The 16,219-nt window shown below is 49.8% G+C and overlaps 1 protein-coding gene across 1 annotated transcript in view; it reads left to right on the forward strand.

Moving 5' to 3' along the window:
* LOC119386327 (neprilysin-1-like) overlaps positions 1-13,240 on the forward strand; it is a 28,175-nt gene extending 14,935 nt beyond the window's left edge. The window contains exons 4-9 of the mRNA XM_037653652.2: positions 4,676-4,893; positions 5,546-5,765; positions 7,112-7,354; positions 8,010-8,303; positions 10,873-10,998; positions 13,022-13,240. Coding sequence (XP_037509580.2) covers positions 4,676-4,893; positions 5,546-5,765; positions 7,112-7,354; positions 8,010-8,303; positions 10,873-10,998; positions 13,022-13,240 — 1,320 coding nt within the window. The remainder of the gene's footprint in view (positions 1-4,675; positions 4,894-5,545; positions 5,766-7,111; positions 7,355-8,009; positions 8,304-10,872; positions 10,999-13,021) is intronic.
* The last annotated feature ends 2,979 nt before the right edge of the window (positions 13,241-16,219 follow it).

Genomic DNA, 16,219 nt, shown 5'->3' on the forward strand with positions numbered 1-16,219 from the left:
TTCGAAGGTAGCTGGGGCGTTGCAGAGTCCGAAGGGCATCACCTTGAACTCATAAAGCCCATCGGGAGTAACGAACGCAGTCTTCGGGCGGTCAAGGTCAGCCAGTGGAACTTGCCAATAGCCCGATCGTAAATCCAAGGACGAGAAATATTCTGCTCCTTGCAAGCAATCGAGGGCATCGTCGATGCGTGGCAACGGGTATACATCCTTCCGAGTTATCTTATTCAGGCGGCGGTAGTCGACGCAGAATCTGATAGAGCCATCCTTTTTGCGCACAAGCACGACAGGGGACGACCAGGGGCTCTCAGATGGCTGAATGACTCCGCGCGTGAGCATATCATCGACTTGTTCATTGATAACACGGCGCTCTTCCGCCGAAACGCGATATGGTCGTTGGCGTAAAGGGGCATGACCACCGGTGTCGATGTGGTGCGTGACGCTCGTTGTGCGACCCAGAGATGGCTGACCGCAGTCGAAGGATGAGCGGAACTCTTCTAGAAGGGCCAATAGTTCGCGTCGATGGTCCAATGATAGATCCGGGGACACAGAAGGGTGAAAAATGTCTGCTGTCATGGCATTCAGCTGGTGGTGAAGTGGGGCTTCAGCGAACTCCAGAAAGCGAAGCAGGTCAACGGCATGTATGCTTCCCAAACATTCACCACGAAGCAGACGAACGGGCGAAGTGCGCAAGTTGGCAATCGGCATGATGGTAGCGCCGGATTCGACGGTGAGTACGGCAAACGGCAGTCGTAGGGCGTGGCGGCGGAGAAACAGCTCTGACGGGGCGAACAGGACAGCGCCGTCAGGAGCGGCCGGAAAAGTCAAGGCGACAAGGGTGGACGTGTTTGGGGCTACGTCAGCGTCGGCAGCAATGACAAGTTTACATGCGTCAGATATGGTAGGCCCCGAAACAGAAGATTGCAGCGGCGTAAGGGCGACTTCTGCTCGGGCGCAATCTATGATGGCGCGATGACGTGAAAGGAAGTCCCAGCCGAGGATAACGTCGTGAGAGCAGGACGGCAGCACGAAAAACTCAATGACGTAAAGTTCTCCTTGAATATTAACGCGCGCGGTGCACACGGCTGAAGGTGCTATGAACTGCGAGTTCGCAGTGCGGAGCATGAGTCCTGAGAGCGACGTGGTCACTTTTTTTAACTGGCGGCAGAGGCTCTCGCAGATTACGGAAACGGCGGCCCCGGTATCAATTAGCGCTTGGGCCGTGGTCCCTTCAACATTGACGTCGATAACGTTTTGCGGCGAAAAAGACGGAGGCCTTGGGCAGTTCGCTTCGCATGCAGTTCTTGCCTCCGGAACTGCAGCGATCAGTTTCCCTCTTGCGCAGCAGGTCGGCGACGCATAGGTGACAGGGAGCGTCGTCGAGGGGACAGTGACCGGGGGGTGTCGTTGGGTCGTTGATCACGGGCATACTCCGGTGGCGACCGGGACGACGACGCGACCGGCCTGCCGTCGGCGTCGAAGTGAGGAGGGGCGTAGTTTGGGGGCGACCTGGACGACGACGCAACTGGCATGCCCACGGCGTCGAATGTTGGAGGAACCAGGCGACAATGGCGAGCGACGTGGCCGGCGAGGCCACTGGAGAAACAGATGGGCCGATTGTCCGGGGTTCGCCACGCGTCGGAGCGGCGGAAAGACGGAGCCGAGGGGGTTGGGATGGGCGGCGACGAAGCATACGCGGATGTTGGCAAGACACGGGGCGGCGTAAGTGGCCGAGGTGGAGCGTAAGGCATAGATTGGTGATACGCGGTGGTCGCCAAGGCATGGGACGGCATCAGTGGTTGAGGTGGAGCAGAGGGCATAGGCTGTTGAGGGGGCCGAGCAGCAACGGCGGCGTCGGTAAGCGGCGCAGTGACGGGCGGTTGTTGGAACATGGGTGGGAGAGCCTCAGCAACTTGCGTCCGAATGGCTTGTTGAATGCCCGGAGTCAGAGGATGCGCCGGCTCGTGAGTGAGCGGCAGTAAGGACAGCTGGCGCGCGACTTCTTCACGGATGAAGTCTTTGATCGTGGGCTGGAGAGTCGGCTGAGCGGCCGGAGGGACAGCTAGCTGCAAGCTGGAGAGCGTGTCGGGGTTCGGCAGGGCCTGACGGGCGATCGCGCGCTGCCTGCACAATTCGTCGAAACTCTGACAGAGTGAAACTAGCGCAGCGACTGTGGTGGGATTCCGCGCGAGCAGCAGCTGGAAGGCGCCGTCCTCGATGCCCTTCAAGATGTGGTTGATTTTGGTCTCCTCAGGCATAGCGGGGTCGACGCGGGTGCACAGATGGAGGACATCCTCGATGTAACCCGTGTAGGTCTCACCCGGTTGTTGTGCACGCTGACGCAAGCGCTGCTCGGCGAGAAGCTTGCGAGCCACAGGCCGTCCAAAGACGTCCTTGATAGCAGTCTTGAAAGCTGACCAAGATGGAAGCTCGGCCTCGTGGTTGTGATACCACAGTTGGGCTATGTCGGCAGGGTAGAATTGCACATACCCAAGCTTCATTGTATCGTCCCATCTGTTGCTGGCGCCGACTTTGTCATACCTCGACAGCCACTCATCCACGTCCGATTCACCGGAGCCCGAGAAGATGGGGGGGTCCCGCTGAGGATACACGGCGCCACAAGTGACGTGGACAGCCGAAGGGCCAGGCTGGGAAGGAGTCTCGGTGGCCATGTTGGTATCACGAAGGGGGGGAAGCTTACGGGAGCGAAGATCCATGGTCGTAGGGGAAACCCACGTACCTCCACCAAATGTCACGTGATTTATTCACGTACAAACTGCGAGAACGCCGTGGAACGTCAAGGGCCAAGATCCAGGCAAGCGCAAGCTCGGGGCGCGTGGCTGTCGCTCGCACTGTGGCTTGCTTTCTTCGCTCTTCGTCGTCGTCACGTACTCTTCACTACACTCGATATGCACTCCTCCAAAGCTTCGTGAAACGCGAACAGAAATGCTACGCGCGTCTTATCTTCCCTCTAGTCTGGCCGTTAATTCTCCCATGGCGAGCAGGGAACGCGGTGCGACAGCTAGGCAAGCGTCGGAGAGCTATTTTTCGATATGAATGAATGCTGTGAGTGACGTTTGGGCTAAAGGTGCCTCCTCGCGGTGTTAAAGCGTTGACGAAATTTCACTTGTATTGGAAACGCGCCGAATGGGATGGTCGTAACAACGGCGGTTTTTTTTTTCGAGCCTGGTGGCACACATGTCACCGCCCCGTTATACAGTGAAACCTCGGTGATACGAATCTCACGGGACCACCAAAAATATTCGTATCATCCGAAATTCGTATCAGAAGAAAGTATGAAAAATTAGCATGCGACAAAAGAAAGCTGGCGTACATTTTAATTTATTGGTTTTCAGGGCCGCAGCGACGTCAGGAAGAAGCTTGAATGATTGTCATTTAAGTTTTTAGATGTCGACAATCGTACCAGCACTCGTAAATATACAGCCGTACGCGCGTATTTAATTAATGAACCAGGTGCGTTGTGACCCGCGACAGCAGTAGCCCCTAACAAATTTTAGTATGCATTTTTGCATGACACCAGAGTACTGCAGCGAAAGTAAGGAAAAAAGGCACTTTGACGCGATGGATCAAGGCCACAAAATTACAAAACCACGGTCCTGTGTTATGATTTTGTTATCGCGGAGGTGTCGGGGATGTTTTTTGGGAGATTTACGACCGTGCCCGCACAAGTGCGACCTCAACGGTCGCGCATGTTGACGTTGACCTCAACGGTCGCGCCTGATCGACTCCTTCGCCAAGACCGACCTCGCCTTCTTTCGGTCCTCGTCCACATTTCATAGGATGTCTGATGCACGAGTCAGGTACGTGTAAACACAGTACGACAGCAGCCCGCGTCGACGCGCTAGAACAAAAAGCGTGGCGCCAATGTCCTCTGTAATCTAAACGCGAAGGCACACGGAGGCACATCAGAGCCTCAAAGATTCGCGCACACAATCTCGGAGGTCGTGACGCGTCTCTGAAGGGTTATTCTGACCGTAAGAAAAGTCCTTTTTTACACCGTGATTCTGACGATTTGGCGGTGCGACGCGCATTCCCGCGTTCTCGCGCTCGCACGTGCTTGGCGCGTCTTCCGCGACAGCGCGGACAGCTCCTCTTCGTACCTGGGCGGTAGCGTCCGTTCGTATCAAACGTCGCTGGGTGAAAATCGGTTCGCAACAACCGTACTCCATTACATTGCAGGCCAATGGGCCTTGGCCGGGACCAACGAAAAATTCGTATGAGCTGTGATCGTATCACCGAGGTTTCACTGTAAATGGGACGCTCATGACATCCATCTATTCTAGAGCTGTGTGAAAGGATAGTGTGAAAGATAAAAGGCGCGTTCATGTCGCCTCCGCAATGGGTTCGGCGGTAGCTCAGTGGGCTAAACGCCCGCCAGCCATCGTCGCGGACCGAGAGGTCATAGGTTCGACTCCTGTCAGCGGAACTTTTTCTTTGCCATCTTATGGCGTTCATTTTGCTGACGTATTTCCGTGACGGAAATGCGTCATGAAAGTCTTGGTGGACCCCGGCATAAAACACTTTCGTGTTAAAAAGAAAGCGGTGGTCGAAGCGGCCTAGTGGCCGCTCTATACAAGTGTGATTCAGACTATACGCTTATTCTCCAACTTGCTCACGTCTAGGAGATCCTTGCACTTTTTCAATCGTTACTGCGCAGCCTCACGGCGTGTTGGTGCTGACAGTGGGGATCAGTGACGAACTGTCCGAGTGGCTCGACGCCCGAAACGAACTGCATCGCTTGGAGACGTACAACGAGGCGCTAATCACTGTGGTGGCCGCGTTTCGGTGGCCCGGTGGTCGACCGCAGGCTTCAAGTGTCGTCAGAAGCGTTGCTAGTGCAGATCGCTTGCTCACCGCGCTCATCTCGAACACCAGGTGAGACTACGTCACCGCCGCCATCTTCTGCCTTATCGGTTTATAAAGACCGCACCAAGTGGGCTGGCTGTCTACACTTGAGCTTTATTAATGTCGTGGCCGTGACACTAAGATCTTCGGGCAACAAGGCTCAATTTAGAAGCCACGTTGATCATTGGACCACTGTATGCCGCTGTGCTCTTTATAGTTTGTTTTTCACCGTTGAATGCGTTGTGTGATTTGACATGTGCCTGAACCAGGTCGCTTAAATCAGTGCGTCCTTTATTTTATAGAGACTGCGCGCAACTTACTCATTATAATGTCTCTAAACCGTGTACAGGAAGGCTCAACGCCGTTTTCCAACCGAAAACTCTCGCAGTACAGTCTGAACGAAATTGGTTAAAGACTGCTTAAAAACAGTGAAACAGAACTTTCCATAATTTTGTAAACTCTACTCCAAGAGTCGTTTGTTCTAGAAGCTTCTCAGCCAAAGCGAAAATGAAGGCACATCATCATCACATTCATGATCTATCTAGTGCAACTACCGTAGCGCGACAACCCTTCTGTTTCATGATGGCTATTTCTATTTCGTATAAATATCCGGGAGAGCCTTTACTGCGTGTGGATGTAGTACAAAAACGTGTTAGACGACTTATAAGCTATTTGCTCGCAGCCTCTGGTCCGGTACTCGCATAAGTGCGGAGACGTGGCGTCAGGTAACGTCACGGGTTGCCGGCCGGCAGGTGACGCCTTCGGTGGCGACATCGACGCTGCTGACGGCGCTCGAGTACTTCGTGCTCAAGATGACCGATGACGCTGCAGTGACCGCTGCCTGGCTCGTGCTGCGGAAGCTGGCGCCTCTTAGCGTGAACTCTTCGCCCGATGAGGTCGAGGTGAGCGTGTCCTTCTCGTCATAAGACAACGGGTGTAATCCTGCTCGAACTGTGATCAGTCGAATTAAGACACATCCTCAACGGTGACTTGAAAAGGTCGCTTGACCGAAAGTCCCTAGTTTTTTCACAGATAAGAGAAAACCTAGGGACTTTAGCGCGACCGTTGTGACCGGCTACCAAGAAATGACGCAAAGCGACCGATGTTCACACTGGTCAGCGCGACCCGCCCGTCACCGCACCAAAATGACTCGCGATTGTGATGCCGTTCACATCGACTCGCTTCATCATCACAACCTCATAAAGCCCAGACTGCGCATCTGGTTACTGCGCATCTGATTGGCTCACAGAGATTGAGATTATTATAGTTTCGTGACTGAGAAGTTGACTAAGGCAGTCGTGTTTAGGCCAAATCGACTATTTGCGACTATTTATGAGCGGTCGCATTGCAACCACTTTTTCTAACGACCGGTGCGAGTGAACCGTTTAAACTGCATCGCAAGAAAAAATTGTACCGATGTTTTCAAATATACGCCGGCACTGTGTGGAACGCGATCACCTGAAAGGCGATATTAATGAAGGCAAACGAACTCTCGCGAAATCGTTAACGGGAAAATTGCAGGTAATGCATAGTGCCCGCGATGAATCTTGCGGGAGGTATTATATTATGCGAGGTTATGGCGATGACATTTATGATGCTGGTATCTTTAGCTTAGAAGAAAACAGCAGGGCTGATTTTGCTTCTCTGACCTCCTGTCCTCAGGAGCAAACGTGACGTTGACTAGAGGATTTACTGGTGATAACTGCGCCACAGACAGCGTCGTATTTACGTTGCATATGACATGATGACCCGTACCACTTTAGGAGGTGGCTTACGAACTGACAAAGTAGTAAAAAAAAAAAATCAATATTTTTAGTTTTTGCCCGCATGAGAAAGTTAGAGGTGAAACTTTTCAGGTGTTTCAAGTTTCAGGTCGAAACTTTCGAATTCGACAAGAAGAGGCTGAGTTCGGGCAAACGAAGCCAATGATGTGTCAATGTACACGGTCATCCCTAAATGTTAGCTGTCGATGTTTTCAGTCTGATGTTATTGTTTATGTATTAATATTTCCTTAATTCCTCTCTGACGGAGGAGCTGATATGAAATTTGCTGCGCATTCTGAGATGTATTCAAATCGAACGGTGATTTACATTTTGTTGACTAATTTATAAAAATTGGCCCCCTGTTTCCCCTTTCTCACATAGTAGTGCAGCACCGTATCCTCTTAACTACCGCAGCAGATGTAGACCGTCGAAACTAACCTCCATATCCCAAACAGCTAAGTATATATGAAACTTAATTCTTCCAGGCGCAAGACGCACGCTCCGGGCACTGCATGAACTTGATAAACCGCGAAATGCCCCTGGCCGTCGCCTCGGCGTACGCCCGCGCTTCGGACGCAGCGGCCAACACTAGCACATCCGCTGCAGCGAACGTGGTCATCCGCGAAGTGGCGTCCAAGATGGCCGAGCTATTGGAGGCATCGGGTCGGTTCCGAATAGCAGATAGTGTGCGAACCATGCAAGTCATCTTTCTGCTGCCTATGGAAGACGTGAGTCACTGCATTTCGTTCGTACGTGGGTGTGCAACAAAAGCTCGGCCCGAATGAAACTTGTGAAGAGTAAGACACTACCTAAGCGCAATGATTTGCAACTACAGCGCTCTATATAGATGTGAGTGATCGCTCAACGTGGTGGGTCCTGTGGTAGAAAAATTACAAACAAAAAAGACATCGCAGGCTTTTGTTTAAAATGGATTTCTACAATAATGCTCGCGCATCAGAAATAATGAAACATATGCTTTAAAATGTGCTTTGAAGCATCTTATCTACAGAATATTGGTAATATTAATATTATTCAATTAATCGCTACAAATTAGTTGAAGCGCCAAAAAATCAGGACCCATATTCTCAAAAACGTCGTAGGCTAAAAATTTTCGTAAGAGATTATTTTAGCCAATCCCGATGCTGGACATATGGTTAGCGAAGCCAAATGACCAATGAGAAAACGCACTTACGAAAGAAAAGTTTTGTAAATTCGGCCCCAGCGCTGGAAGCCTTACTTTTTTTTTCTCGGCTGGCTGCTAGTACAGTTAGTTCGGTCAGTGTAGCATGTTTTTGCTTATGCTTTTAAACTATAGGCGCGCGTAATGCAGATCGCTCCGTGTAGGTTATGCCGAATAACGTATCCCTCTGCTTGTTCTTTCAGGAGGTCGTTGACGCGCTGTACGAGTCGGTTCCGGTGGCCGATGCTCGGCGCACCTTGTTTGGCTCCTTGGCACAGACGACCAGCACTATGGCGGAGCGTCGCTTGGCAGCGCTTGGCTCCAGGATCGATCACCTGTCGCTGCCCCTGTTCGCGCGACCTCTTGACTGTAGGCTGCGCTACGCGGAGTCGCTGCACGCGCTGCTGGTGCCCATGGCGGTGCTGGAGCCGCCCGTCTTTCGCCAGACGCTCACCAACTCCGTCAACTACGGCTCGTTCGGCCGACTCGTCGCCGAGGTAGTTAACTGAGGCACCGTGTGTCTGTCCTATTCATTTTAACTTAAAGCGCGAATGTGCAGGGACGGAGATTTTATCGAAAAAAAAATAATTGGCCCCGTATCTGCGTGCTCCGCTGCAAATGCCGTGTAAAGACGATAGAGGAGGCGCTGCGTGAGATATGGACGCCATCTGGCAATACGTCGGGAAACATGAGCTTGTGAAGAGGGTTTCCTTCCTCCGTGGCAGAGGGCGTTCGTCGGCGCGCCTAGCATGGCATTTTCAGCGCAGCTTAAGAAACTAGGGTCTTTAGAATTACGTATCTATGTATTTTCTATAAAAGGAACACACCACCTAATAATTACCTAGTGATGTTGCGCCTCAGATATGCGTAATATTTACTTTTTGATCGACAACGTTCACAAGTATGAACAGCCGTACCAGTTCAAGATGGGTGGGCGGTAAGCAAGTGATTCAACTTTGGCCAGGTCGCTGAATCGGGTGACAGACAGACAGACAGACAGACAGACAGACAGACAGACCAAAATTTCTGCGTTTAAGTTCCCCAAGAAAGACTATCGTCTTTAAAAAAAGCTTATACGTGATATTTTGCAGAGTGCGCATGTCAGGTGAACAGCTAACAGCAGGATGAGTGGCTACGGTGCAGACAGAAACAAAATTGTTTTTTTTCCAATAAACCTTTCAGTTGTCTGTAAGCGCTCGTCCTGTTTTCTTGCTCCATCCTTGTCCATTCGCGCTTTACGTTAAATGAAGAGTTACCAACTCACCCAATTTGCCATCCCATTGAAGTTGGTTCTATGTACGCATTGGAAAGTTGTTGGTTGAATCATTATATGTGGCCCTGTATGGGTCTTGAAAGTATATAAAGTCTGCCGCAGTGGCACAGTGGTTACGGTGTTCGGCTGCTGACCCGAAGGTCACGGGTTCGATTCCGGCTGAGCGGTGGTCGCATTTCGACGGAGGCGACAATGCTAGAGGCCCGTGTACTGTGCGATGTCGGTGCACTTTAAAGAACACCAGATGGTCGAAATTTCCGAAGCCCTCCACTACGGCGTGCCTCATATCATGGTTTTGAGACGTAAGACCCTACAAATTAAGTCTGCACTTAAGATGGCATGTGTAGAGTGCGAACTTGAGCTGGTTGGTACATGATGTTGTATTTCTTTGGTGCCTCCCTTGTCCAAAGTCTTGCGCCATTACTCGGTTAAACAAAAAGGGGACGATGAGGCGATGCGAAGCCGGAGTACTTGCACGTTCGCGTTCCGTTGGCGTTCGTTGGGCATGCTACCGACCTCGCGTCGTGGACGCGAAGCGGCACGCTACGCGCGTCGTATCTTCCATCCAGCCTGGCCGTTAATTCTCACAGGGCGAGCGGGGAACGCGGTCGACAGGTGGGCGAGAGGGGGGCAGCGTAGAAGAGGAGGGAGAAGGGGAGGGGACGCGCATGCGCTCGAGCTCATCGCGGCGTTGCGCAGGAGAGAATTTCGGCATGTCTAGCCCGCGTTTCAGAGGAAGAGTGGAAAGGGGGAGGGGAGAGGGGTATGGGAGAGGGGGAAGGGAGAGGGGAAGGGGAGAGGGAAGGTGGAGAGGGGTAGGGGAGAGGGTGAGTGGAGAGGAGGTGTGTGGAGAGGGTATGCGCATGCGCAGTAAGGGTGGTCACGCCGCACACCACCGGATTGAGCTCCGCCTTAAGATACTTCGCATCTAAAAATCAGCAGTTGTTCCGTGTACGAATACAACCGATGAGCGAAGCTCCTTAGGAATGGGACGCAAAACGACTATGTACGTTTTGAAACTTTATTTGCGCCGTGCGCCTTCTTTTTTGCGCAGCGCGCGCCTTTTTTTCTTTTTCTTTTTTGCGCCGCGCGCGCTCATTGCCTTTTTGCGCCGGCGCCGGGTGGGGAGAGCGTCTGCTTCTACTTTCGACAATGCGCCCGTAGTGCGCTAGAATGATGGTTGTCATTTCACAATCCACGATAAAGGTGGTGAAAGTGAAGACGACCATTATAACCACTTGTGCAGAGCACATTTCTTTTAACCTCGAATTTTTGGTGCGCTAGAACCAAACCACTCAAGATCTAAACATTTCCTCTTAAATCACTGGCCATTGCTACCTAAAGCGATGCTTAAGAGAAGGGAGCTTCAACGGCGACGGCGGGGTGCGGGCCTAAGGAGCTTCGCTCCTAAAAAAGAGATGACGCGTTACGTACGGCGGACTTTCAAGCAGCTTAGTACGTTAGACACACAACGCATTTGAAGCTCAAGTTGAAGGCGCCATCGGAACACTGGCGAAGAAAATATACTAGCGAGTAAGCTGAATCAAAATGAAAATTATTGCGATAATGAATGCACAATAAAACGCAGGAACGACGCCAGCAAGATGTGAAGCAGGTATGAGGATATATCGCATGACCCACCTTCATATTCATCTGCACATATCACCACCTGTTCCACATCATCAGTACACGGCGTCATCATCAGCGGTACTTTATAAATCAGGTGCATGTTTGACGTGGAAGTGTTACAAAAAAGTGTTTATGGTATAATAATTCAGACTTTGACTGTGCAGGTTTTGATTGAGACGTTCGTGCGGAATCCCTACATGACCAAGCCGTGTAGCGAAGCTGCCAGCAACTTCACGGCCACTTTGCTTCGATACGCTGCTGTCGAAAGGCCAGTGAGGCGGGCATTTCAGGTGAGTAACTTAATCGAAATGCGCAGCTTGCTGAGTTTAGGACGATAACCTTTCCGAACAGAGAACTTAGGACGATGTCTTCTTTTTGGCGCGTTTACTGAATGTTATGTAAGGTGGTTTGGAAAGTACTTATCCCAAGTTTAAAATGTGTTCATGCGTTTCTTGCAAAATGGGAATTGGCGATTTTCTACAATGGCGGCGTGTTTGCCATTCTTTCGTTGTATAGTGGTTCCTGAGGCAAATCTCTGCATGCACTTATGTGTCTATCGTTTCCACAATTATCCCCAAGATGAAATTTGAGAATGCACAATTGTCTTACGCAATAAGCTTGAAAAAATCGAAATATTTCACTTCTGTTCCGTTATGGCTGGCGAGGTGGCTCAGTGGTGACATTGCTCGGCTGCTGATCCGAAAGGCGCGGGTTCGATCCTGGCTGCGGCGGTCGTTTTTCAATGGAGGCGAAACGCTCGAGGTCCATGTACAGTGCGATGTCAGTGCACATTAAGGAACACCAAGTGTTCGAAATTACCCGGAGCCCTCCACTACGGCCTGTGTCATAGTCTGAGGCGTTAAACCCTATAAACCAACCAAAGAGCCAACAATTTCTGTTCCCAACATTGCTATAGGTCCACTTTCCAAACAAACTTTGAACTAAATAGAAATGTCTGGTTATTCTGGAATGAAGGCGGGCTTGCGATGTGACATCATGCGAAATGTGAAACTCGTCGAGGTTTATTACGGAGAGTGAACGTCTAGTAATTCGGAGCATTGACATACTGCGCTCGTGAGCGCACGAACACGCGAAAGGGTGCAGTATTAATTGCGCGCAGCAGCACTTTGCACTGCAGAAAGCCTCTCCTAGGTTTCTCGAAATGGGGCGTCTATAGGCACAGCTCCCCAGTTCTCTATGTGCACCTAAGTGCACATACACGCGAATATGACACCAAAATGTATGCAATATGCACTGTGTAAAATGTAGACGGGTGATTATGAAATATGCGATGAATATTTGATGTTGTATGATTTTTTTTCTTCGGCAGTTCTGATGATGAACCCGATAATCAAGGCGCCTTCGTTAACAGTACTCTAAACCATGAACACAAGACGTCCGATTGATCCTTCGCGGTCCCTACGATTAAAATATTTTGTCAGTACTTCATATCATACAATTTGCACATGCTTTTGGCAGATATCTCATTGTTGCAAGCAGCCTTCTTTTTCTTACCATTTTCTTAGTCTCGATTTGGTTCGTTTTTCATCCTTCATTTTCTTGAAGTCGGGCCTTCCCTACTGAAATGTTCCGTTTGATTTTTCGAAAATTGCGTATATTTCCTTACGTATTGCATATATGTTTCATATATTTTCCGTATATTTCCGTAAGAATCTTACGCATATGGAATCATTGGAATGGTGTGCGGAACGTTTCAGTAAGGTTTTATAACGCCGTTTTCTAATCAGCGCAACGAGAACGGGCTGTAACTTGAGCATGTTTTGCTGGGTCGCCTGGCATATCACATTAAAATAGCGCTGGACGACGCGCAAACACTTCGGTTTGTCTCCGAAATCTGCGGCTGGAAGCAGGTCGCATCTTGCAGGATATTTCAGAGGCATCTTCCGCGGTGGCGTAGTGGTTGCGATGCTCGGCTGCTGACCCGAAGGTCGCGGGTTCGATCCCGGCCGCGGGGGTCGCATTTAGTTAGAGGCGAAATGCTAGAGGCCCGTGTACTGTGCGATGTCAGTGCACGTTAAAGAACACCAGATGATCGCAGCCCTCCACTATACGGCGTCCCTCATAACCGTATCGTGGTTTTGGGACGTTAAACCCCAGACATGAGGTGATGTCGCAGCTACACGTGTTATGCCGAAATACTGGCTCGCGCATTTCCTGCGCAACGGTTTCTCTCAACCGTTCCCAATATAAACGAATAGGTCATGAAAACAGCCTCGCGTCCCATAAACAAGACTTTTGCTGTGATTTCAACATAAAAACCTCTGCGTTGTCCCTCACGAACCTTCTGTATAGGCCCAAGCCAACAACCGTACCGCTCCGAGCGATGTCCGGCTGCTGGGCTTTCAAGACTTCAGCGACGAGCAGACGTACTTCATTGCGGGTTGCTTCCTCCGCTGCGGCACTGAGGGGTCGTGCGCGATGCCGTTTCGCCACAATCGCTGGTTCTCGGCCGCATTCGGCTGCCCCCAGAACGCGCCCATGAATCCGGAGGAGAGGTGTGCCTTCTGGTGACGTCATACACAGGATGAGCAAGTGGCGTGGTCGTGTATGACTTCTATGGGCGCCAAAGACAAGTATCGAGCAACGCTGCCGCGACGACCATTTTATGGATATTTTGTGTTCGATTCATGATCTTTTAATGCCGATTACATTGACGCTAGGCGCGCACTGCTTTAATGCAGGTCGATCGACGTTTCGTGTTTCGCGTGTATTTTTACGGCGTCAACCTCTGTATTGAGCGTTACCAAGAAGAGCAAAAATAACCTATTTGAACGACACATTTCGCGAAATTTTAACGACGCTGTTTAGCTATAACATTTACACTGATTTTATCGAATTTGCCAGTGTGTCTGCGGTGGTTCTCATTGCCCAGTTAAAACTTCTTTGGGCTTGTCGCTGAGGGACGGAAAAAAAAAATATTACCCGTACAATAGCCGCCGCGAGCTCAGGCTCTTTTTGACTTCCTGTGATGTTCCTTTTACGGGTGACACCCCTAAACCTGTGCACTGGGTCCGGCGCAGTTTACAAGTTAAAGGTAGGTCACTTTCTCGCATAAAATAACATTCCATAAGTGATTTCAGCGCCCGTCCTTGTTCTCGCCCCATGTGTTTGTGTTCATTAATCGCTGTGTATTCTAATGGTTCCATAAGTGAGCCAACTGACTTACGTGCGCTTGCAGAAAAAGAGAAACTAGCGACGATAATTTATTCGGGATGCAAAAAAAATTGAAAGCGACACTATAATCCTTGACTTAGGTAGTGGCGCTTGCACCTCGGCGTTCGTGTGCCCTGATGCATTGCACTGCCGAAGCGGATCTTGGAGGCCACGAGAAAAGAAGTGCGTGGTTGAGATCTGCTTCGCCAGGCGCCGCAACGATCCCAGGTGCTCACAAGAAAACCGTTTGCTCTTTCAATGAACTCATTCAATTAATTTTCATTAATTATTCTGACAGTTAATTGACACTTACCTCAAGTGATCTTATGCTCCGACATCCATCCATTTCCTACCAGCTTCATTTTTGTGGAAGACTGTCTGAATGTTCAGGAAACCGGATGCAAGTGCTCGACCGGAAGTGGTCGGAAGAGAAACAAGAGTCACTCGTTGCTCGCATCACTAAAAATGACCCTTTATATAACGCATCATAGACAGCCATGCGTAGATGCCTTTGTATGCGAACGGCGAAACTTCGTGAATGTCGTCGCTCAACGTAAGTCTCTCTATTTCACAAATGTAATGATTTTCACTTCGCCGCAGTCATGTTTAGCTGATCCACTTCCTCGTTCTTATGCCGGAGCGCTTTCACTGCCGAGATTTTCCGGCCGGGCTTTGACGGCCTCCCTTTAGTCGGCTTTCTGCTTTCGCTTCGAACCCGCTTCGAGATCTCGAATACGAGTCTACCCATTTCACCCCTAAAGTGGTCGCACCGGATCAGCGAAGTGATCGCCACTTCAGGCTACGTGTGGGAGGCTAGAGGCCCCGGCTTATGGAGTTGAGTAACGACTCGCCAAAGTGAATTTGCCGACGCTTCCGCAGTCAATGCCCGCCAATGACGTCGGTGCCAGATTACCCTGTTTGCAGCCTCTGTTTAAATGGTACGCATCATTTCAAGTGAGTAATCCACTCGAATGAGAATTTTTCGCCCTCGACAGTGCTCACCCAGCTTTTCAGTGCAGTTGTTTTCAGCGGATCATTGATGTGCTGATGAGAGAGTTAGAAGCTCGAGTTTAAAGCTGATGGTTCCCGTGAAATCGTTGCGGGTCTTTCTAACTCTCGCGTGGTGCTTTCGCTTCAAAAGTAAAGGGTCTCAAGCGTCTGCGTGACTTCGTGCGAGTGCTTGCATGCGTACATGTGTGCGTGGGCCCGCGTTTGGGTGAGTCTTAGTATGTAGTGCCGCTGTGCATAAAAAATAAAGACTAATTCATAACCACGAGATAACCCGATATACAAGCCGCATCTTCTTGGGTACAGCCTCCGTGCAAGACATTTGAAGAGCAACCGAAAATTGTGATCCCAAAGATTAAGATTTGAATAGATCCCAAAAATGTAAATATAAATAGAAGCGGCAAGACCGGTTCTGTCCTAGTTGTGCTGTCTCTGACCGTGTAAATATACCTTTTTGTGCAACAATATTAGGAAAATACTGAGTAAAATGTTAAAATCGCCATGCGAATTTATAATGAAGCAGCTGGATAAAAAAATTGAACAATGTAAACAACATTCGTTCGTGTTGGTCTTACAGCCAATTTGCTTTCTTTTTGAGAACCGAGACTAGCTTTTCTGAGCCCACTGGCCACAAACGCACACAGGGAAGCACATCTAAAAATTCGAGGGACAAATATATCCATTTCTGAGGCTGAAAAAAAACATGTGGAGGGTGGCATACAAATCACTAATGCGTAAAATGGTATATGCGACATTTTTCGGTTGTAATTTTCATGTGTCGAGCAAAAAAAAAATCATCTTTGGCTTATACACGTCGCGATAAACAAAAGCCGCATGACAGCGATGGTGTCATTCACACCGTGTACACAATGTATTCCGACCACTTTTGACAGTTAAGAAAAAATGAGGCAACAAAATCCCAGCATGAAGATGGTAAAAATCACGAGAAGAGAAAAAAAAAAAAGATTCGGAGAGTGCGAGCGCAGTGTCTTGTGCGGAGAGAAAAAAAGTTTGTATTTTTTGTCGGCTTCTTGATTCTCATTTTCGCTCTGTCAAACCGAATATGCTCAACGCGTATCTCTCTCGCGAAAAAAAAAAGAAAGAAAAGCAAGTGGAAGCGTTATTAGGTCTTTTTTTCTTTTTGTTGGCGAGCGTATTCAAGTTGACGTTTTTACTACTGCTTTTTGGCCTTTTCTTGTCTAAATTTCCCTTGTTTAACGAGCAGCTGAGCAAGGGCGTGTTGTTTTGAGCACCCAGTGCGCACCGCATTGTGCAAAACAAAAACTTCGACCCTCTTTCCTTTCGCCCATCGGTTCCTTGATTTATTGC

This window comes from Rhipicephalus sanguineus, chromosome 3 (assembly GCF_013339695.2).
Source record: "Rhipicephalus sanguineus isolate Rsan-2018 chromosome 3, BIME_Rsan_1.4, whole genome shotgun sequence".
NCBI lineage: Eukaryota > Metazoa > Arthropoda > Arachnida > Ixodida > Ixodidae > Rhipicephalus > Rhipicephalus sanguineus.